Source organism: Caloenas nicobarica, chromosome Z (genome assembly GCF_036013445.1).
Source record: "Caloenas nicobarica isolate bCalNic1 chromosome Z, bCalNic1.hap1, whole genome shotgun sequence".
Lineage (NCBI taxonomy): Eukaryota > Metazoa > Chordata > Aves > Columbiformes > Columbidae > Caloenas > Caloenas nicobarica.
The window spans coordinates 2,360,643-2,383,844 of NC_088284.1; the positions used below are offsets into that span (position 1 = coordinate 2,360,643).

A 23,202-nucleotide genomic window follows, 5' to 3' on the forward strand; every position below is an offset into this window, starting at 1 on the left:
CCTCATCTCTCTGTATTTTCAACCCCTCCAGGGATGGTGGCTCCACCACTGCCCTGGGCAGCCTGTTCCAATGCCCCACAGCCCTTTGGGGAAGAAATTGTTCCCCAGATCCAACCTCAACCTCCCCTGGCGCAACTTGAGGCCGTTTCTTTGTGTCCCTGTCTCCCCTCAGCTCCTGTTCTCCAGCTGAACCCCCAGCTCCCTCAGCCGCTCCCATCACACTTGTGCTCCGGCCCCTTCCCCAGCTCCGTTCCCTTCTCTCAACTCGCTCCAGCACCTCAAGGCCTTTCTTGGCATGAGGGGCCCAAAACTGCTGCCAGGATTCGCGGTTTGGCCTCCCCAGTGCCCAGCACAGGACGGTCACTGCCCTGGGCCCGCTGGCCACACCAGTGCTGGTACCGGCCGGGATGCTGGTGGCCTTTTTGGCTACTGGGGCACACCAAGGAACTTTTGCCCCGCTATGGAAGCATCTCTTAAAAATCACACAGAAGAATATGAAACATAATCAAGCTCTTCGAGTGACCAAGACAGCACAACCGATGCAGAACAAAACTCCTGTAGCGTCTTGTCCTGCTGATGATGGTCAGTCCCATCTTCTGGGGATTGTCGGTACGAGTCTGTAGACTGGTCAGGAGAGAGGATTTCAAGGGGAGGAGGTGCAGGTCTGAAGGCTGGAAAGCTTCAGTGTTTCCAGCATTCAAGCTGGTTTCAATTTAAAAATGTCTTCAAGATTTTTTGCTTAACCATTAGGACAAGCAACCCATTCGTATGTAATTTTGCAAATGACAGTTAATATCCCCACGTAACCCTTGGGCTGCAAAAACTGGGCCTGCAAGATGAGTGCCAAGAAATCTGCAGAAAAATTTGAGAAATTGGTTTCCGTTCCTGCGCAAAGAACAGGTCAAACCCCCTCTCCTATAGCACAGCGCTGTGTTTTAACAAGCCAGAGTTAAGCTTGGCCTATCGGCCCCAATGGATCTATCTGTCCCGGGGATTTTAGCAAAGTCCCAGGAGCAGGTCCAGAGAGGTGTGAAGCCAACACATTGCAGGACGCTCGGCAGAAAACCTGACGGGTGGGAGCACCTTTGCCACAGAATAACCTCTGGCCTCGTGGTCAGGATGTGGCTCTGAAACCTCTCAAGGGAAGAAAATGGAAAGCGGGTTTCCCACGTTCTGGAAGCGTTCTGTGGCCACCACGCCGCTGCATTAAGCTGGACACTGTAGCTTTCTGCAGCTTTCGACCTCAGGAGGTGATAGAAACCTTTGCCGTGCTTGTGATGAGCCTTTCCTGGGAGGATGCTGCCAGCAGGAGCTTCCAGAGGACAAAGCAGAGGAGCGGTTCAGGTCTGAACACAGCTGGATCTTTGCTTTTGAGTGAGGAGTGGCACCAGGGGAGTGTAAGGTGAAGTCATAGTATAGAATCACAGGATGGTTTGGGTGGGAAGGGACCTTCCCGGCTCCCCCAGTGCCCTCCCTGCCATGAGCAGGGACATCTGCACCAGCTCAGGTTGCTCAGAGCCCCGTCCAGCCTGGCCTGGGATGTCTCCAGGGATGGTTCAGCCACCACCTCTCTGGCCAACCTGGGCCAGGCTCTCACCACACTCAGGGTCAGGAATTCCCTCCTCATATCTGTCTCAATCTCCCTCCTTTAGTTTAAAACCATCAGCCCTTGTCCTGTCACTACAGGCCATGCTGATAGTCCTATGGAGATGAGATTCCAGTAGGATTAGGAGGTAGATGCCTCCTATGCTGGAGTTTTTTGGGAACATTATTTGGGATTTACACGTCTAAATTTTCTACTTAGGATGCAAAAGCTCTCGTCGAGTCGGCTCACACAAGCTAAATGTCCAAGGCAGATAATAATCTGGGTAAAATCTCAACGAAGGCACGTGCTCAGATGCCTCAGTTGTGAACCTCCCGACAAAGCTGAAAACGTGCATCTCATTTCCTGACACCATCCGCAGAAGCTCCTACCTCTACCCTTCCACCCCTGCAAGCAGCTGATCATAAACAGTCCCACGTGTCAGGGAAACAGGAAACGTAAGGAACAGAAAACCTGCCCTGTTTGCTTTGGGTTTGATTGATGAACATGATAACCATGTGATAATTCCCACCAGGCGTCAAAAACTTTCTGTTGCTTCTGCAACAAATTCTGTCGTGTGTGTATTTTGGCAGCGCTGATCCTTGCGAACGTATCACTGTTCTTTGAGGCAACCATGAAAGCAGGCAAATCACACAAGTATATGGTTTCTGTGATGAATGTTTAAGAAAATACGGAAATGCGAATGTTTGGAAATACTTTACAGACCTTTTTGATTACCTTCCTCTAACTGCCTTGGTGGATGGCCAGATTTTCTGTCTACATGGTGGCCTCTCCCCATCGATAGATACACTGGATCACATCAGAGCACTTGATCGCTTGCAGGAAGTTCCCCATGAGGGTCCAATGTGTGACTTGCTATGGTCAGATCCAGATGATCGTGGTGGCTGGGGAATTTCTCCTCGTGGCGCAGGTTAGACATTCGGACAGGATATTTCAGAAGCCTTTAACCATGCTAATGGCCTTACGTTGGTTTCAAGAGCTCATCAGTTGGTAATGGAGGGGTACAACTGGTGCCATGATCGGAATGTAGTAACAATTTTCAGTGCTCCAAACTATTGCTACCGTTGTGGCAACCAGGCTGCAACTATGGAACTCGATGATACTCTAAAATACTCCTTTTTGCAGTTTGATCCAGCACCGCGTAGAGGTGAACCGCATGTTACTCGTCGCACCCCAGACTGCTTCCTGTAAAGAGATTTTAGACCCGTACAGTATTGCCATGAGCCGTATGTTGACCTAAAGAAAATGGGAAGAGCAACAGTAACTCCAAAGTGTCAGAAAATATTTAACATTCAAACTTGTTTTCACACGGACCAAAAGACGTGCCATATTCAAATACAAAGCCTCTTGTCGTCAGCAACTGTGACCACTTTAGAATGAACCAGTTCATTTCATGCTGAAGCAACATTGTTGGTCAAGAAACCAATTTCTGGCATAGCAATATTTGTAGTTACTTTTGCTTTCTCTGAGAGACTGCAGATAACAAGATGTAGACATTAACACCTCGTGAATACATTTAACTTTCCATTTAGCTATAGCTTTATTCAGCATGATTGTAGATAAGGGTAGCAGCAAACAATCATTGGAGTGTAAAGAACATTTTTAAAATAAGTACCAAGGCCTCGTATTTGTTCTGAAACTGTTTGTTTCATTTTCAGGGAATACTGTTTAATTGAATTGGCTGCTCTGATCAGTTGAACAACCCCTGCTCTGAGATGGTTGTGTGTGCTGAATGGCTTCCGATCGCACGGACGATAATGGAAATGTTCATTGGAGAAAACGCATTTGAACTATCTCAAAATAAGCATCTATAAACAAAAAGTAGTGTTGTGTTCTTGTGGGTGAGGGCTGCTCTGTTTTTTTTTTTTTACAGGAACCTTGTATATAAAAAGAAGAAATAATATTTGCCTGCATCCCAGCAGGTTTCCCTGCTTCGAGATTGATGCTTCGAAGTTATTTAAGAGACTTTGCAGGAAGTTTCTCCTTGACAGCAAAGTAAAAGGCACATTTTAAGGCAGGTAAATGGAGAGCTGCCGTCAGAATCGGAACTTTCCAGTTCCCAGCCATATAAATATTTGTCACAGATCAAATGTTTTCCTCATCCCACCTGAGTGAAATCTTAACTTTGGGGTTTTTTTTAGTGTTAAACAAGAGATCCAAAACTTTGGGGTTGTCACACACTGGGACAGGAGTTGGACTCGATGATCCTTGTGGCTCAGGACATTCTGTGATTTTATGCTTTGCCAAACTTCCCAAGCAGTTCTAGTCACAGCCTAAAATGGAAAAAAAAAATCTTTTAACAAGTCGGTGTTTGATTTTTTTTTTTTTTTTAATCTATAATGGTGCAGTACCAGTTGCAATTCATAACCGCGGATCTTTCTGGTCAGATCTGTGACAGCCCTGTCAGGTGCTGCTCCATCCCCATCCTGAGCCGCCATCTAGCTGCAGCCCTCCGCCTTGCTCCTCGCTCTAGTCAACGGCTTTCTAACCTGAAACAACGCCGGCCTTGAACCGGGGGTTAATAAAACTGTGTCTTGGCTCATTAATCAGTGTTTCCTGACTGAAACAGGTGTTTTCTCTCCACACCAAGCGGTTTCTCCCTCAGGGAACGGCGCCCGCCGCCATTTTGCTGCCGCCCCCTCAGCGCCCGGCGGGAAACGGCGCGCGCGTTCTCGCGAGAGTTTGCGGCTCTCGCGGCTCCCGGCGTGCCCCGCGCTTCCTCTTCCCCGCCGCCGTCCTGAGGTGAGGCCGCCATGGCCGACACGGAGCTATCGCCATCCGCTGCCATCCCGCCCCGAGAACCCCGGGGAGGCGATGAGGGGGCGAGGGCTCGGTCCGCCTCGCCGGACGCCCTGGGTATTTGCGGGGGAGGACGGGCGGGGGATGACGATGGCGGCGCTCGGGGGTGAGGGGGGATCGGGGCCTGGGGAGGCCATGGCTGCGGTGATGACTCTCTTAGGACACCTTTGGATTTAATCGTGAAAAAAAAAAAGGCGTAATTTCTGAGCAGCTCCTCTAGTTCTCTGTCGGCAGGTTCTGTATGTCTGTGTTAGAAGCTTAATATAGATATTTAAATTGTTATTTTTCAGCTGAGCTCCCAAAATGGTGCGTTACTCCCTGGATCCGGAGAACCCCACAAAATGTGAGTTTTTATTTTCTTTCGTGGATGTTCGCGTAGGACTTTAACGAAGCCATTGAGGTTTTAATTCTTAAAATTGGTCTTTTTTGTTTTTCTGCAGCGTGCAAGTCACGGGGCTCCAACTTGCGAGTGCATTTCAAGGTATGTGTTGTGTAAATATATTTGGTTTTAAGGTTTGTCTTGCCTTTTTTTTTTTTGAATGAAGTGTCTTTTAGTCTTCTGGATCATGACATAGTTATTAAGTAGGGTGGTATAGTTACTATTTATCTGCTTGTAGTGTTTTTTAATCCACAGGAGCGAACCCAAGGTGGTGTGCGCTGAAAGAGCTCCCTGACACAGATAATAAAATAAAATAGAAAAACAGTCGCAGGGAATTTAGCAGGAGGAATCGGGCTGGTGTTAGATGAGGGATTTATTTTCTTTATTCTCCCTTTTTGGTCATTTGGAAGGAATATTGTGTTGGATCAGAGCTGAGCAGCTGCTTGGTGTTAATATAGTGAGAAGATATTTCACTTAATTTGGTTTCCTCTTTCATTGTGGTCAGGCAGGATTATAATTCCTGTCAGACTTTTGCATTTAGTGTCGTAGGCACTGATAATTTTTCCTTGATTTTTCTTAATTTTTCTCTCCACTTTATAATTCCCTTACAAAGATTGTAGCTTGTGTAGCTTATTTTCTCATCGCTTCCTCTCGGGTGCCATGTTTGACCTTTTAGTAAGAATTTATCTTTCAGGCTCCTCCTTTTTTTTAATTAGTGGTTAAAAGAGTTACAAAAAGTATCAATACTCAAACTTTAATGTTGCTGGTTGGAAAGATCTGGACTTTGGTTAAAATTCAAAATTCCGTGATGGAAGCCATGCCAAGGGTTAGAAAATTAGGTAGTAAAAGAGGGGAAAAGGCTTGTTAATTATTCTTCAGTGCTTAATTTATTTTTATTTTTTTTGCAGAACACCCGTGAGACGGCGCAGGCCATCAAGGGCATGCACATCCGCAAGGCCACCAAGTACCTGAAGGACGTCACCCTGAAGAAACAGTGCGTCCCCTTCCGCCGCTACAACGGGGGAGTTGGGAGATGCGCCCAGGTAAAAAAACGATGTTGAGAACAGTCCGTTCATGTTATATATAAAATTCAGGAGAGTAAAAATACTTAATTTCCGCGCAAGCATTGCAGCTACTCGCAGTGTCGATTAATTAATGAAATCGAATGATTTTGACGTGCCAGCAAGTTGACGGAGTGGAAAGGACAACAGAAAAAAAGAACATTGCTTTCCTTGCAGGCCAAGCAGTGGGGCTGGACGCAGGGCCGGTGGCCCAAGAAAAGCGCCGAGTTCTTACTGCACATGCTGAAAAACGCGGAGAGCAACGCGGAGCTCAAGGTAGGGCGGGGTAGACGATGTTAAATGCCAGGAGTTTGTTTCGTGCTGAAACGTGAGTAATAATGCTTTGCGGACAGCGAGTTTTCGTATGGTTAACCACTCTTAAGTGTGGTTTAGGTTATCTTTAAAATGTACAAAATAACCCCCAAAATCCGTAGATTCTTAGTCAGTTTGTATCTTTGCAATATACTCTGTGTTTATTTGATGGCGGTGATGACAATTTAATATATTTTGGAGTAACCATGAAAGAATAATTCTCTCTTTCTGAGCCATCAGCATCATTTTAAATCCACCGTGACACGTAGAAGGGTCCTTGGTGTAAATTAAGCTGTTTTTAGTGACGTGGGGAGGTGGTTATTAAAATTTTTGCTGTGGAGCTGATTGATTCCAGGAGGAAAATCACAGGTTTTCGGATCTTCCTCTCCCACCTCAGGGTCTTGACGTGGATTCTCTGGTGATTGAGCACATCCAGGTGAACAAGGCTCCCAAAATGCGCCGCCGCACTTACCGAGCGCACGGGAGGATCAACCCCTACATGAGCTCTCCCTGCCACATCGAGATGATCCTCACCGAGAAGGAGCAGATCGTGCCCAAGCCGGAGGAAGAAGTCGCTCAAAAGAAGAAGGTACCGACTTGTATCCCCCGTCGAAACATCGCGGGGATTTCGCGCTCGGTGATTTTTGGGACAGAGGGGTTGCTGTGATGACTTATCTTAGGACACCTTTGGAACACCCATGAAAAAAAAAAATACTTCTGAGCAACCTTGGTATTTATTGTAAATACAACCTTGAGAATGTAGAAAAGGAACTTTTGGGGGGGTTATATTGGTTGGTTTTTCGTTCCCCCTCCCAGATGCGAGGTGCAAGGGTGAGATTTTAAGTCTGTAAGCTCTTAAGGACCCTTAATTAAGTGCAAATGTGATTAGTAGATCATTTTGTAAACAGGTGAAGAAATTTCTAACAATCCTCAGTCTTTCTTTCAAATTCTGACTCCAAACTTCGTGTAAGTTGTTTTAGGAAGGTCCAGACTGCTGCTGTTTTCTCATTTCTGTGGATTTTTTTTTTTTTTTTTCAGATCTCCCAGAAGAAGCTCAAGAAGCAAAAGCTGATGGCGCGGGAGTAAAATCTGCCACCACAGATGTACATAAATAAATTTTAAAAGTTTATATGTCTTGTATGCACTTCTTGGGTGTTTCAGGGCTGGCTCGGGATATTATTAGTACATGAAACACGCGAATTTTAGATAAATCTGGGTGTTTTATTTTTCTTCCGCGCCTGCCGGCGGGCGCTAGGACCCGGGGGCGGCCGCGTCCTAACGCAGGGCGGAGCCTCACGCTGCGGGGAGGGGAAGGGGCGGAGCGTCCACCACGTGATGCGCACACCGCTTTCTCCCATTGGTGGAGAGTCCTCGCGTCAGCCGGAAGCGCGCCGGGCCCTTCCGGTGCGGCGGAGGAGGCTGCGGCGGCACGTCCCGGCGCTCGGTCGCTGCTGAGGTAAATCTGGGGCCGGGCGGGAACCGGCGGGGCCGCGGCTGCTCCCGGGGGTCCCTTCGTGCTCTGCCGGGCTGCAGTTGTCCCCGGGGACCGGCCTCGCCTGGGCCACTTGCTCCTTTCCCCGCGGGCGGAGCGGCTCCGTTAATGGGGAGCGGGCGGAGTGGGTGACTCGAGCCGGGGCATCGGAAACAGAACCGGAGTGGATCAGAGAAATTAGCTCTTCTAGACGAGCTCGTCCTTTATGGAAAGTGAAAATAAAGCCTTTTGCCTGCGTTGGCGCTTTTTTTTTTCCTGTTCCATAATAACAGTCGAGTAACGACCAAGTTACAAAAAAAACCCCAAAAAACCCCAAACAAAAACCTCAAACGTACTTAAATTACAATGTCACGCTCGTTATCTGCTGACCCAATAGATGGTGCCTGACAGAAACAAAAGCTCACATCACAAAGGAATACGCTTGCTGTTAAATTTGACCATTTGCCTGTGTTTAGTTGTTGTTTGGTTTTTTTTCCCTAAAAATTCACTGCCTTAAAAATCACAGAAGAAACTAATGACCAATTTTTAAACATATTAGGAGCTATTTGCACTGAATTTTGCGTCTGGCATAGGTCTGAATTTAGACGTGAAGGGGCTGCGGAGACAACCCGGGGTGTTTCTTCTGTTTTATAACGGATGAATCCACAACATCTTGCTGGAAATTCGGTATTTAAGAAATTGTGGCAGGGAGAATGCCGGAATTATTTTTTAAATGGGTAACCTCATTTGCGTTGTCTCAATTTAAGATTCTGCTCTGATTTCAGGGATTAGCAGATCCTGTAAAAACTACATGTGAAGCAGCCGAAGCTACACGTGGAATTAGTCAACTGGAAGTTGGTCCTGGGGCTAAAAAATCTTTAGGCCAGCTTAAAAAAAAGGCAAAACTCTGATCCCAAACAAAGCGTGCGCATCCGCCTCTTCATTCTCCATCCCGGGAAGCTTTTGTTTTGCTGCTTAATGGGAGAATTTGGGATATTGGCAGTGGAAAAAAAAAGGGATGTGAAGGGCAAAGCTGCGCTGTGCAGCAGAGCGTGTCTAATATATTAAATCTCATATATCAAATACAGGGACAGCTCTAATCCTGCTTACCTTTCCATCCCTGTACTTTGGTTTGCTCCTGTTTTGATCACAAATTTCAGGCTCCCGTTTTTGATGGTTTCCCAGTTTTGGGAGAGAAGGCAGGATTAAATTCTTAATAATTTGGGCAATTTTACGGGATCAGTGTGGGATGAAGTGATTCCTCCTGTGTGGGAGGAAGGCAATAATCTGTATTCTTGTTGTTTTCCCTTTTCTCAAATCCCGACGAGGATTTTCCTCCCTCCTCTCGCCAACCTGTCCTTCAGCCATTAGATGGATTTCAGTCCTGTCATTTAATTGCGCCTGAAATAAAAAGAAAATGAGAAAAACAAACTTTTTGGACCCTTTGTTATAGTAAGAACTGAGCTCATATCTGCAGCTCACTGATTAAACTGTATTTCTGTGGTTTAGGCAAAACCTTTTTATTTTCTGAATGTGTTTTACTAAGTTCCAGCTGTAGGAATGATGAATTAATGCAAACTCTACTCTTTTTTTTGGTTAAAACATCAGGAATATTTCCCATGTTGACTTTATAAGATTGGAACACGCAGCATTTTTGAAACTTTAATCTCTTAGTAAGGACTCTTTTTACGTTCGAATATCAACTGCAATCCTTATTCATGATTTCATGTTTTCTTAGCTTGTGGCATCCTAAATTGATGGGTTTTTTTGCCCCTCACCAGCTTTGTGACAGAAGGAGAGGAAACCATGGTGTGCATTCCGTGTATCGTCATCCCCGTCCTCCTCTGGGTCTACAAGAAATTCCTCGAGCCGTATATTTACCCGCTTATCGCGCCGTTTGTGAAGCGTGTGTGGCCCAAGAAAGCGGTGGAAGAAACGCCGGCCCCGAAACGAGGTCGAGGAGGCGATGCTGGGAACCCACGGGCACCTTCCGCTGCCAAAAGAGATCGGGAGGATGAATTTGGAGTTTATAAAGTAAGATGAATGCATTTAGCTCAACAGGGAAAGTCCAAATCAAACACCCAGTGATAGTTTGGGCTTGGCAGCACTGAAGCGTAAATAGTTGGGGGTTTTTACGGATGTTTTCCTTGCTATTTTCTTATGAAAGGGAGTTACTGGTGCTGAACCAGCTGGAAATAGATGTTTCAAGACAGCTTCTTGGTCTTGGAAGGACAGGAATTGTACCTGTCTTCTGAAGCAACTTGGTTAATTTTATTTTTTTAATGACTGGTTATTCTTTCAGAGGAGGAAGAAGTGGAATAATTGGTGCATCATACCAGATGCATGAAGCAGAATTAAAAAAAAAAAAGCACTTTTCAGCAAGCTCTGCCGCTCATAATGGGGGAAAACATTATTTGTCCCTTCTAACAAAATGCAAAGATTTCTATATGTTGTCTCTGCCCTTATTTCCTCCCCGCTAAGCAATAATTCGGTGTAAATCTAAGAGAGACACCAGCCCTTTGGTTCTTGTGCAGATTTCTTCACTGCCCTTGCTTCTAAAAGTAATTTTTGTCACCAGCTGTAATTATTCTGGGTGTGAAGTCCTTTATTTTTCACATCTCATTAACGAGACTGTCTTGTCTTTGCAGTTCGAAAGCAACGGGGTTGCAAATGGAATTGCAGCAAAGAGATCCACAGAGGTTTCTGACAAGAAAATGGATTAAAGGAATTAATTCGTGATGAAATTATTCCCTGTGTCCAATATGAACTGGTGATATTTATCTCACTTAGAGACTTTTTTCCTTTGCACATTTTAGTTGAAAAAAAAACCCCTTATCACTTACAGGAGAGGGTCTCTTGCCACGAAAATGGCAGCTAGCGCATTTCTTAATTTAAAAAATGTTCTTTATTTTCCTCACTGGAACTACTTTTCATCTATTTCATGTGATTAGCTTTTAGGTTAAATAACTTATTAATAAATCTAGGAAGGTAAATGTATCTTGGCATCTTAGTTTGACTAACTGCTATATAATACTTCACATTTTCACCCTAAAAACTGTACCTGTTCTTGGTCTTGCTGAAGAACTATAAATTGCATTGTGGCAACGTAAATGTCATGGTTAAATTATTAAGAATTTAGATTTTCATGTCAAATCTGTGGATGAGCTAAAGGAGTTATGCTAAATGCAAAATTTACTTAGCTTGCTACAAGCAGAAAGTCTTGATTTGATACTTCCATGAGTTATTTTCCTTGAAACATTGTGCCTTTCTTTCCTGGATAGGAGCAGCAGGGGCATGATGCAAGAGAATTGTTGCTTTATATTCTGTTGTGGTGGTTTAAAATGTCGCAGCTCTGTCTTAAAAAAAGAAATAATAATCTTAACTAAAATCTCTCGAACATGCTTGTGTGATTTCAGTTGTAATAAACCAGGATTTTATTTAAAAATAAGTTGCTTCGTGCGACTGTTCTTAGGCTTTTGAGCTAGAAGTATTTAGAGTGGTACGAAAATATTATCAAACCTGTGGACAGGCCCTGGGCAGATGGAGGTCATAAAACTATCTCCTACCAGATAAGTAATTATTCCGAAGATTTCACTGATGCCAAACGCCTCTGGTGAGGTGTTTTGTTTCCTACTACTACGTGGTTTTGTCAGGTCTTGTGTGAATCCAAGCGCAACGTTCACAGCTGGGTATTGGGCCAGTGTTTCTACAACCGTTACGTCCAGAAAACTCCTTGTAAATTGTTGCCTAATCCCATTTGCTCTCCCTTAACGAGCTTGTCGATTAGGAAGTGAAGTTGGTGTTGCTGTTTAAGCAGCTTTTGCATCATCAGTGGAACATAATCCCCCATCTGATTGGTGTATCAGAGATACGTCAGGTACGTACCCTTTGTGATATTAAAACCTGTTTTTTATTATTCTAAGCGTGCCTGCATGGTCTAATCCATAGAATAAAAGGTAGCGATCCTAACTGTGCGCTCCTATCGCTTCTCAGATATATTATTGTGTGGATTGTTTAGCAGAGAAGACAGGGATTACGAAGCAGAAATGAGGAAACGAGGCCGCTCCAGTTTCCGATCATTTTTGTCTTCTGTATCTTTGGATATTTCACCTGTATAATGTTGCGACAAATTGTATCCATCGAAACTTCAGCCAGTAAAAGGTAAAAGATTGTCCTTTCTGCTGTGGTTTGTGTCCTAGGACAGGTAAACTTAGACACTGTTTTAAAATTACGGGCATCTGATAAGCAGGCCAAAGTTTTGGAGTAAAACCTTCAGCTCTTACAGCTGGGAATGCGACAAAAAGTAGAGCAAGAGCCATACTGGGGCTCCTTTAGTTTGTAAATGTGTGCAGTTTCTAAAATCTACATAATTAATTGAATTATTTAGGGTATTATTGGACAAGGAAGTGCATCAGACGGTGACACGGACAATAAACTATAGTAATGAGGCTTCTAGCACCGTATTTAAACAGCGGGGCTGCTGAAAATCCTGCAAAAAGCAAAATAGGCAGATAATGCAATTATCTCTTCTTGTTTGTAAAATCACCCCATTCGTGCTTTCTGAAGTGGTGTTTCAATACTTTTCTAAGCTGCAGTTAAATGCTAATGTGATTAATCGTCACAAAGTTTTCTGGAATGAGGCACCTCACTGAGAGGCCTGGCAGGTTTGTGTTGCAAAAATTTCCAAGAATAGGTCAATAGTACTATGGTGTTGTGAAGAGTTAAGAAAAAATAAGTCAGAAAACAGGCGAAGGAGAGGAGATCATCTGCTGGGATGCTAAGAAGAGCGTAAAGCCTTGTTTAAGACAAATAAATTGACAGAAATTAAGGAAATCCTCACGGGAGAGAACAATATATGTATCAAGGACGTTTAATTTAACTGAGAAAATTTCCATATGTTTATTATTCAAGATGTACAAAAGGGCTTAGACACCTACTGATGGCAGGTGGATGTCTACTAGAATTTACTGGAGGAGTAGCAACTTCATTTATACTGAAAACTTTTATAAAATGGCAGATAAGGCATATTTAGAGACCAAAGTACTTCTGCAAATCATGTCCTAAGATCATCAGCATTACAGCTGTCTATGTTTATTTAAATAGTACTGAGGAAGAATCAAGAAATCACTATTTGAAAAAATAACATTCAAATAATCTAATTTAAAATTGTATTTCTTTACGGGAAGGTCTAAATGTGACACGGTACCTTCCATGTGTTGGTTCGGTAGCTGGATGCCAAGAACTTCAAATAATTGAAATACCCCTTTAAAATACCGCAAGTACGTGCAAAAAAAAAAAGAAGTTCAGAAAGTTTTATGTTGCCAATTCTTTTGATGGACCTGATTCTGCAGGCAAAGGAAATTCTGGTGGGTTGAATGGAACATGGTCAGCCTCTCAGGATGTCGACACCGACAGTGAATTCTGTGCAAAATGATCTTTATTCAGATGTGTTAATATTCACAAAGCCGATCTAATGACAGTAATACAATATAATGTTATTACCAAAAAGCGGCAATCGCACCCCAGCCTTCTGTACGATGCAGAACATCATTGCTGGAAGAAAAGTCTTTTCAAAGGCTGCTGGTAAAGGAAATTAAGAGAAATTTAATTTACACTTAGATTAACTAAATCTGCCTTCAATGAGAACTCATTCTGTTTCATTGAATGAATATGTGAAGGAAGGGATTATCTCCCTTGTGTGGTTTTCTGATTGTTAGAACATGCCTGATGAACCAAATAATATTTTAGGTTTCACAGACCTATTATTTTTGCTTTTCAGTAAGCCTGACTGCAGTAGTTGAATTGAAATGGTCTCGAAAACTGCGTTTGCTGCAGTGATTCTCTTGCCTTAGGAATGTTTTTTAGCTTATAGCGCTGTAAGTTTCTTTCATTGCTGTATTTGAAACAAATTCTTTGAAATGTTGTGAATAGATGTATTTATACATAGATAAATGTAGCAATACTTGTATTTTGCATGAGGATTGTTTATCAATTCCTTTTTTTGTGCACAGTCTCGCCTCTTTTATAGCCACTTTGTTGGCTGTGCACCATTTTTATTGCCGTAGTGGTCCAATCAAACACCATATGAACACGACACCGAAGATTTTTGCTTTTTCGTGCCAACGCATATGAAGCCGTCACACCCACCTTTGCACTTGCACTGTTTGTATACGTCCTATTTGCTCACACACCCAGTTTACAGGTACGTGTGAGACCCAGGTTGCATATTTAGTGTCACGCGCCGCGATACTGTTGCGGGGGGGTGTAATTTAGGGTTCTGCTCACTGCAGAACAACGTTTAGATTTCTTAAAGAGTCTGTATTTTAGAGCTCTGAAGGTGAACTTTCAGGTGAGGCCTCTACCCGTTCGCGAAAGCCAACTTTCAGCCATTCCCTCCCTGATAACCGTTCGCTCTGGAGTCTGTATTTTAGAACTCCAGAGGCAAACTTTCAAGGCCTGATAAGCATATGCAGAGCAGACTTTCAGGAGGCAAAATTATCAGAAAAAAAAAGAAATTTTAATGGAGTAGAATAGCAGAAGGGCTGGCTCAAGCTGGGTACCTGCGCAGACGTCCGCCCTGAGCATAGGAAACCACAGACCTCTATATTTTTACAAACCGTTCATACCATGATTCCGTCCAATAGCAACATTTCACTTTGAGGTCTTTTTGCTTCTCATTGGATCGTTTTCTCTGAATCCACGTGGGCCTTTGTTTTGTTCAGCTGTATGTTTATGGTCCATAACCTTGCAGGTGCTGTTTTGTCTGGATAAATCCTTTTTTCTCAGCAAAGTGTGAAATAGGCCCCATTTTGCAGATGTCTGGAATGTCTCTGCGTTAGCCTTGGATCGTTATTTTTCCCAGTCAGTTCCATTTTTCCCAGCAAAGTGCAAATTAGACCTTATCTTACAATTGTCCAGTGTAGTTTGTAGTTGCTTTTGGTAAATATGAGCAGAATTTTACAGCTTAAAATTTTAGCAAATCCAGCTTACCAAGTAACATGAAGCAAAGAGTATATTAAAAATCATACCACCTTATATCTCTAAATAATTCATTATATCTAGTGTGCATCTACTTAAGCTAAATGATTAATATTGAACTTGAATTGGACTCATCCACTGACCTGTGAGTAGTAAAACCATCACCATACAAGTCATTTATTTAGCAGGGAGAGCTCAAAGTGGCTCATCCAGGCTGTGGGATTTATGGAATAAAGTGGTTGACGCGTAGTCAAATTGCAGACAGTAGGAAAAGTCTGCACGAGACTCCCCGCGCCCACAAGTTGTTTGGGTTCGGTTCCTGTTCCATGTCCCTGTGGGTTTCCCAACAGGAGTTCTTGGCCTGGCTGCGGCTCAGGCCTTTCCCTCCTCTGGAGCCTGAACCAAACTGCTCTGGTTTGGCTGGGGGCGGGTCGAGCGCATCCGCAACAGGATTATTCATATCGTGAAGGGGTTTCGTTTTGAAGGAACTAAAGGGTAGTTATACAACCAACTGCTGACAGCATTAAAAACACCTCAGAAGTGGAGGTTACCAGAGGTATAAGCAATGATTTAAAGCTGTGTGAGGGCAGGACTGTGCCTGGTCAATCCTCCCTCAGGCACCTGCTGTTGGTGCCTCCAGTCACCTCAGGTCCTGCTTCCTCCAGTCACCTCGGGTCCTGCTTCCTCCAGTCACCTCGGGTCCTGCTTCTCCAGTCACCTCGGGTCCTGCTTCTCCAGTCACCTCGGGTCCTGCTTCTCCAGTCACCTCGGGTCCTCCTTCTCCAGTCACCTCGGGTCCTGCTTCCTCCAGTCACCTCAGATCTCGCTTCCTCCAGTCACCTCAGGCGTCACTGACTGAAAAGGCGGGCTGCAGGGGAGGCCAGGCCGCGGCAGCCACCCCGCGGATTCCCGAGAGCAGCCTGCACCCGTGCGAAGGGCTCCCCCCACGGCGGTTCAGCCCCCGCCGGTACCAGCCGCTTGTACCCGTGGCGCTGACCGGGCCTCCCCGCGGCGGACTACACTTCCCAGCGTGCCCCGCGGCGCAGCCCGCCTCTCCTCTCCTGACCAATCCCCTGCCGCCCTGTGCGCATGCGCGCCGGGAGGAGCTGGCGACGTGGAAGGCTGCGAGGCGGCGGCGGGTGCGCGCGCGCCTGCGCGAGCGGGGCCCGTTGGCGGGTGCGGCGGAGCGGCCGTGAGGGGAACGGAACGGAGCGGAGCGGAGCGGGACGGGCGGCCCCGCGGGAGCCCCCCTGGGCAGCGGCCCGGGCCTGCCGGAGTGCTGGGGCCTCGGTTCCGGCCTCCCACCTGCACGTACAGCCGTTGTGGTGCGAGCGGACGGGGGTAAGCGGCGGTTCCTCCGGGCCCGCCCCGCGGCGGGGGCTGAGGGGCGGCTGAGGGACCCCAGCGGCCCTGCCCGGGCCGGGTGCTGCGGAGGGAGCTGCCACACGCCCCTCAACGTCCCGGTTGTTCCCTTGTCCCGACGCCCGTCGTTGCTCGGCCCCATATCGCGATAGGAAGCCGTGGCGGCGGGGAGTCGCCGATCTCCTCAGCCGGGTCCCGCCGGGACCTTCCGGGTCCTCCCGGGTCCTCCCAGCCCGGCGCTCCCGGGACCGTCACGGAGGTGTCCCCACTGTCCCTTTATACACGGGCAAAGCCACAACGAGCGAGGTTCATACCCCTGTCAGTGAAAAGACTATAAAATAGCGTATTTTCCTCTCTGCTTTTGTGAACCACGGGGTTTTTATAGTGCCCAATTATTGCATTTGCAGTATAACGGGTCCGCTCAGTTCTACTCTGCTTCCTGGTCACTATCGCTGGTTTGTTTTCATATTCTGGAGGTTCATGCTTAGCAAGAGTGGGAAAATATTTCGTTTTAAAAAGGGATTTGTGTCTTAATTGCCATCAGGTTTAGTCTTGGATGCCTTCATGCCACATATTGTTTATATATATATGTGTGTATATATATATGTATTTTTTTTTTAAGCTTTTGTGCCAAGTGTAGTGAATTTGTGAGGCCATAATCTGATTTCTTTCGCCACGTGTACTGAGGGATAATGTGCTGGGCTGTGATTATAATCATTCAGGTATTAGTAGAAGTAAGTAGATTGTTAATGTTTCCTGCACTTTTTGAGTGCAGGGGAGTGTAAAGAAGCTCCTGGGTGGTTTGGTCCAATTTCCTAATGCAGGCGGATGGGTTGTGTAATCACCGCTTTTGTCGATTCCCAAGTCAAAACCGTTGAAATTGCTCCGACTGGGGTGAATTAAAAGTGGTTGTTGCTCCTTAGATTGCCAGGAGCTCAAGCGGCCGTTGTTCTACTCTATCCCTGGGCTGTTTTCTATTTTCACGTCACTGCTGTGTCAGGAGAAGCCCGTGGATGGTCCTGGGGATGCTGGACCCTGCTCAGCACTCTCACCTGGCTGAAGGAGCCATCAGCTCCTTCTCTTCCAGTCCTGCTTAGTATTTTGGTGATAAATTCAGTAAAAAAAGTGTTTATAGCAGATTAATATTGAACTGAGCTGGCTCTGGTGCTTCCAGAAGAAGATTTTAGGATGCTTTTAACATGCTGGTGACAGAAGGGGTTAAAAGTAGGAAGTCCTGTTTGGTGGTTGCTGAACTGTGGTCAAAGTGGATGGTTAAACATGATAAAGGTATTTATTCCAAGTGTATTCTCTAGAGTGGAAAGCCCATTGCACCTTATAGTAATCACGCACTTTGGCAAGTGTAATTTCATTTGCAGTAGACCCTGGAAATAAGTGATATAAATCATGATGTATAGCGTAATATAAAATAAGATGTACGTACAAAATATGTAAAGCAGAGACAAATAGCTCTGTTGTAAAAATATACATAATGCGCAATTGTGGGCAGAGTACAGATGCCAAAATAATTGTACAACCTTTGAAATACAGCAATATACACCAATATTTAAAAAAATGCAGGCCTTTTAATGAACATCTAGGCATCTTGCTGAAGCTTATAAAGTATTGTAGTTGAATTTTTCTTTCTGAAACATCTCTTTGGCCATTACGCAAGTTGTATTTATGCCTGAGAGTGAAACAGGGAGAAAATCTTAAGTATGTGTGACAGTAATGTTAACATCCCTTCCATAAAGAGATAGATATACCAAGCTAGTAGCTGCTTAGGTTATTAAATCATAGCAGGTTTAGCATGACTTGTGTCATATCCAACCCAACTGCCCATTTTAATTATGGCAGTAACTGAGTCAATTACTATAAACTGATTTATTAGGTAGGTATAGTGAGTATAAAAAAAGAAAAGAGGGATGACTTCATCAATAATCATAAAGCATTTTAATATCAAAGTTTCCAACACTATAATCCATTTTAGATTTTCAGGTAGTTTGTGTAAAAATGGTGCTTTTGAGAACCATTGCTGTATTTGTGCTAATAAAAGTCTGGTTTTGGCCACAGGAAGAAGATACAGTTAAACCAGTAATACTGGTACTGATATGCAGTATGTTCTTAAGCTGTAAAGTTCCACCTCAGTACGGATTGTGTATATTCTTGATTAGCCTTGTTCATTTTTTTTTAAGCTCCATATTCCATTGATATTCTTGTTGAAAGTTCAATTTGTTCTTCTCATTTTGTAGTCCCGGTCCAGCTGTCCTGGAATGAGAAGAACAAATTGAACTTTCAACAAGAAATACCTGCCCACTGCGAAGAGCAGAATTGGCATTTGGATTTTCACTTCTTGAAGCTTTTGAAACACATATTTTATACCTTAGTAGCTCTTTAACAGGTGGAGAAACAATGAGCCTTTTAAACTGTAATATAAGGTGTGCTTGACCTTCTAATGGTGTTTTACTAATCAGATTAAAGAGATTATTTCTGCACGTATTCCAGAAAACACTTGCTGTGTTTGAGTTGACTTTAATGTGGGATGTAGGAATGTAAAAGCAAGGATAGAGGTTTTTTTTTTTTTAAATTTGCCCCCCACATCCTTCCTTCCCGCTGTGACAGGAGGTATTTTTAAAGCTGATGCTGTCATTCTACTCTCAAATTATTAGGATTGGTGCAGTAATTATTTAATAAAATGTTATCACTGGAATTATGTAGGAGGTCAGAAAAATGCTCTTTAGAGTTTTTGAACCTTCAGGGCGATTTGCCTGCAAGTATCATGTATTAGTGTGGGAGTGGAACTAGCAGCATTAAAAAAGGGTAAAATTAGGGAGATCTTGTGGAATTTTGTACTAATGAACTAGCTACCTGTTTTGTTGCATGTGTGGCAATTAAACATAGAATACTTACATCCTAGAAATGCTTATTGTTTTTATTCTGAGACAAAGGTTGGAACAGAAAGAAATAATGGCATTTTTTTTTGTGAAACTTTTTTGGATCTTGTCTAACTTTGGAGAAAAGCAGTTTGAGCAAGGTTGTTATTTATTTTTTTTCCCCTCCCTACGAGTCAGAAATGCCAGTTCAGGACAAAGCTGTGAAGGTGACCAGTAGTTCATCTGTAATAAGCTATTTTGAGCTTGGTAAACATGTCTCCTTAGTGATCAAATTAATAGATTTGATCACCACAACAGTAACTTGTTAGATAGTGACTATACGTTATTATAAAAATGAAGAAAAATGTGTGTTGAGATAGTACTAAGAAAATACAGAAGCCGTAAATCTCCGTCTCATTTATAGAATTTAGGTTTTCATTTTTCTGTCACCTGCTTTTCAGAACACTTTATGAAAAATCAGCAAACCGTGGTCTTTAGGGTGAACCGGCAAAGAAAAGTGATTTATAGCATCAGTCGCTGAGCAGTTTGGTCAACAACCAGTGTCTGGGCTCGCTCACATCCCATTTCTTCTGGTTGAAATATTCTACCTTGCCAAGAAGGTCTTGAAAAATCCCTTCTTCACTTGGAAGCAGAACAACTGTCCTGTGGGTGGGAAGCCAAGTAAGCAAACTGTGCTCTTCAAAATTAGGATTTTTTTTTTATTCCAGCACAATAAACAGCGGACAAGTCCGATTCAGTTATCTTGGGAGCTACCTAAAGACTTTAGGCTGTGGGGTTTTTTTGTTTTTCTTGTATTTAAGTATTGCGTGGACCACTTAATGATTATGTGGCATTTCTTATTGCTGTCCAAAAGTACATCTGTCCTAAGGTCTTGAGCTTTAAGGAATTATATTTTGGTACCTGGTGAGTGGTTAGTGTGCTGTGCTGCTGCAAAAATCTATTAAGGGACTGTAGATATAGTGGAGACAGTCGCCATCAAACTTGGTAGAGTCTGAAAAACGGTAGAGGAGAAATAGAGAATTCGACCAATATTTAGAAAACTCTGAAATATGATATTTGTCCCCAGGTTGCAAAGATTAGACCCATTTATTGTCGACCAGGTTCTCAAAAAGAGCTCACATGTTGTGTTTTTGACAAAAACCACCTTGTCTGTCTCTTTCTGCTTTGCGCAAAACCTTTTTGTGTGTGTGCGTTTTTCTTTTTTGATGCTTTTATGTGTCTGAACACTGTGTTAAAATAAGAGGTTTGGGCAAAGGAAGTTGGAGAAAGGAGCGGTGGCCAAATACACGATAGAAAAGTGGAGGAAAATTGCAAATCAGTACGGTGAAGAGTAAAATAAGCTGAAACAGTCTTTCCTGCGTAACTCATTAACTTAAAACCAGTAGGAAATGTGTTTAATTTCTAGTTGTGAAGGATGCATTTATTCTATTCTGAAATCTCCCCTGCTGCTCGGTGATAAATGACTGGTGTGTAAGAAGAGATAAATTCTTAGTAGTAGTTTGATTGCATTTGATGATTGCCAGGCATTAAGGTATAGCTGAAATAGTTAGACTCCTTAACATGCTTTTAAAAAAAAAAAAAAAAATTATTTCAGTGTTTTTCTCTTGATTAAAAAATGGCAAAAGGTCCTAAATTCTGAGTATTATAAAGCTTATATTTTTATGAAGATCCCTTTTATGGACATGAATTCTCATTGCTGTGTATTTCTCCATCATTAGTTTTGTTTAGCAAAATTTTACCATTTTAATTGATAAAACTAAAATCCTTATGCTTTCGTACCTCGTTTTGGAGTATGTGTGAAGTTTAATGAATGATCTCTTGGTATGAATGAAATATTTGTATACTGTTTTTTACCTTTGAAGAAAGATTGAATCACTTTTTTTTTAAGTTTTTTTTTTTTTTTCCAGCCTCACTAACAGCACCAAAACTTTCCCCAAACAGTGCAGTTGAATAAACACTTAATATGCCAGGAAAGCTGCAAACCCATCCTTATTAAGGGAGCTTTTCTTTCTTGATATTTAAGTGTGTTTTGGAAAACTAAATTAACTATAATTTGATTTAAAAGCTCTACTTACTGCTTGTTGGCTTTTTTCCTAGATGTGGGCAGAAAGCAGCTGGAGGGTGTGTAGATAAGAGAAATTATAGTTTTGCTGCTGAAATCAAAGATTTTTTTTAATTTTTTTTTTTTTACAGCATCAGTTGTTATTTCTATGGTGATCTCTGTTAGTCCTTTTCTGGTACCTTTGGGTATGTGTGGTACCCAACTCGCTTTCCTCTTGGAAAATTGGTCTGTATAGACACCATTGGTATTTCTAGCAGCAATTAAAGTTAATCGATAAAAAGATTCTGATTTTTTGATCCTTAGACACTCAAATACATTGTGTGGACACTAAAATTAAAATATTGACGCTGAATAATATCTACAGTTACTATATCTTCTGCATCTTCTGTTGCATGAAGAATTGTATGTATTTATTGCAGTAGCCTCATAAATGCGTGGGAAGTTTTATGTTAGGACTTTGTGGGACATTTTAATGTCTCATGGGTGAAATATGGTCTGAAATGTACAGTTCTTGGATACAAGTGGGAATTAGCCAAAAACCTCAGCGCAGCAGCTGTGTTAATACTTGAAGAAGCAGAATTACATCTTATATATTCTCGTTTTTACAGCTGCTTTGCTTGAGAGGAAAACTTTGTGCATTTGTTTTAGTTCCTAAAACTGTAAAGGTAACCAAAGTGCTTTTTTATATGGAAATGAAATTTTTTTAGGCTTTCAAATGTAGGTTTCCAAATAGCATCACTTCTTAATTTTATTTTCACAGGGTTGTGTTAAAGACCTAACTTAGAGACCAGATCTCAGATGGTGTGGTAAATCATCTGTGCTAATTAAAAAAATAATAATATGTGTTATTCGGGTTGTCTGCAGACTCAGCCAGACCATCATGACAAGGATAGTTTTGGAAGGGGGAGCTGGTTATACTGCATGAATTAGTACGATATCAATTAAGTTGAGACCAGTAGGAGATTTAATACTTAATGGAACTATAATTACTTGTCTAAAAGTATTGAAATAGAAGGTTTAGAGAGCATGACAAGTTTGAACAGTACACGTTGTACCTTGAGTTACATTTAGAAGCTCAGACACAACATGTATGTTGCTGAATTGCTTTTAAATTGAAGAGGAAAAATTGCATTCTTGTAAACACTGTTAATAATTAATATTAAAATCTTTTGGAAGGGACAGTAAACTCGGGATATATATCTACCCCTCGCCCTTTGAGATTGGAACGAGTCCTGATGTGCAGAACAAACTCCCTCGTGGTTGCTCTGGAGCGGCTGCTGCTGCGTCCGGGAGCCAAGTTCAGGACTAAACAGATGTTGGGTTTAACAGAGCGTGACACTGTGATTATGTGGGGTTGCTCCCAGCTTACTTAGAGTTGTTGGTAGAGGTAATAATAGTGTTAAATGAAAAGGCTTGCTAATAAATTATGTCTAATTTTTTTTTTTAGCAAATAATTAGCTTGATTGCTTTTCAAGAGAAGACTTTTTTTTTAAATGAAACCATGCATTTAGTGTATTTCAGTAAAAAAAAAATAGATTTCTGTGGTAATTTACTGCTGGGTTTGGGACTGATTTTTTTCGGAAATGAAAGGGGATTTCTTCTTATTTGATGTTTCTCCTGGCTCTCCCACTTCAGCACGCGAGGAAAGAGAATCTATTGAACCTTCTGCTCAGAAGTGATTGAGATTCCCTGGAGCTGCAATGGGGGCTGTTGTGAAAGTCAAGTCTAGGGAAAGTCACGGGTAAAGATTTAAAACTAAAAAAAAAAAAAAAAAAACAATTAAAATATAGTGGTGTGTTCCAAATACTGACCAACCTTTTATGTCGTATAAAAATTTGAACCTCTACTGTCCTGACCAGTGTTAGAGACACAGCGATGGTGCCTCTTAATCAAAAGCGATTTGCAAATTTAAGTGGTTACATGTTTTATCTGAGCGAGTTTTTGAGCTAACGGCAGCTGTTTTGAAAAGAAACACGTCTGCTATTTAAAAACGTGTTTGAAAATGCTTTAAGGTGGTGACTGGAGAATAGTATCTATCTTGGAAATGTGTTGGAGATCATGGGTAACATGTAACATAAAGCATTTGGGATAATCTGTTACCGTTGCTAAAGTGCTTGAAAATTAAATCTTGGTTGTTTTTTTTAAAACGCTTAAATTATTTTTAGACATTTTTCCTGCAGGATATTCATAAACTCTGAAGAAAATACTTGTTTTCTCTGCCACTTGGACTTCCAAAGAAATGTTTTTCTGATTTAAATCTGGGCTTATGGCACTTGAGGTTGTA

General features: G+C 42.8%; 3 protein-coding genes, 2 non-coding genes and 1 pseudogene across 5 annotated transcripts in view; all 6 read left to right on the forward strand.

Annotated features, from left to right (window-relative positions):
- The first annotated feature begins 407 nt into the window (after positions 1 to 407).
- LOC136001412 (serine/threonine-protein phosphatase 2A catalytic subunit beta isoform-like) lies at positions 408 to 2,906 on the forward strand (annotated as a pseudogene).
- Positions 2,907 to 4,315: 1,409 nt separating this feature from the next.
- On the forward strand, positions 4,316 to 7,283 carry RPL17 (ribosomal protein L17). The gene is made up of 7 exons (XM_065656355.1): positions 4,316 to 4,345; positions 4,693 to 4,745; positions 4,843 to 4,883; positions 5,690 to 5,824; positions 6,020 to 6,118; positions 6,552 to 6,743; positions 7,193 to 7,283. The coding sequence occupies exons 2-7, from the start codon at positions 4,706 to 4,708 to the stop codon at positions 7,238 to 7,240; spliced, it is 555 nt and encodes a 184-aa protein (XP_065512427.1). The 5' UTR covers positions 4,316 to 4,345; positions 4,693 to 4,705; the 3' UTR covers positions 7,241 to 7,283.
- LOC136002641 (small nucleolar RNA SNORD58) lies at positions 4,542 to 4,614 on the forward strand. Its single transcript, XR_010607937.1, has one exon. It is a non-coding gene; the product is annotated as a small nucleolar RNA SNORD58 (small nucleolar RNA).
- On the forward strand, positions 6,813 to 6,880 carry LOC136002640 (small nucleolar RNA SNORD58). Its single transcript, XR_010607936.1, has one exon. It is a non-coding gene; the product is annotated as a small nucleolar RNA SNORD58 (small nucleolar RNA).
- A 270-nt stretch (positions 7,284 to 7,553) lies between the features above and the next one.
- Positions 7,554 to 11,022, forward strand: CZH18orf32 (chromosome Z C18orf32 homolog). The gene is made up of 3 exons (XM_065656356.1): positions 7,554 to 7,610; positions 9,407 to 9,659; positions 10,274 to 11,022. Exons 2-3 carry the CDS (start codon positions 9,432 to 9,434, stop codon positions 10,346 to 10,348), a joined length of 303 nt encoding a protein of 100 aa, XP_065512428.1. The 5' UTR covers positions 7,554 to 7,610; positions 9,407 to 9,431; the 3' UTR covers positions 10,349 to 11,022.
- A 4,697-nt stretch (positions 11,023 to 15,719) lies between these two features.
- DYM (dymeclin) overlaps positions 15,720 to 23,202 on the forward strand; it is a 188,636-nt gene continuing 181,153 nt past the window's right edge. The window contains exon 1 of the mRNA XM_065656605.1: positions 15,720 to 15,944. The gene's annotated coding sequence lies outside the window, so the exon portion shown is untranslated. The remainder of the gene's footprint in view (positions 15,945 to 23,202) is intronic.

What these genes read in the sequence shown, in the direction of transcription:
- RPL17 (XM_065656355.1), top strand. Translation starts at nt 4,706, where the DNA reads ATGGTGCGTTACTCCCTGGATCCGGAGAACCCCACAAAAT. An exon ending in GAGTTGGGAGATGCGCCCAG is followed by an intron (nt 5,825 to 6,019) that starts GTAAAAAAACGA and finishes CTTTCCTTGCAG; the next exon opens with GCCAAGCAGTGGGGCTGGAC. An exon ending in AAGTCGCTCAAAAGAAGAAG is followed by an intron (nt 6,744 to 7,192) that starts GTACCGACTTGT and finishes TTTTTTTTTCAG; the next exon opens with ATCTCCCAGAAGAAGCTCAA.
- CZH18orf32 (XM_065656356.1), top strand. Translation starts at nt 9,432, where the DNA reads ATGGTGTGCATTCCGTGTATCGTCATCCCCGTCCTCCTCTGGGTCTAC. An exon ending in ATGAATTTGGAGTTTATAAA is followed by an intron (nt 9,660 to 10,273) that starts GTAAGATGAATG and finishes TTGTCTTTGCAG; the next exon opens with TTCGAAAGCAACGGGGTTGC.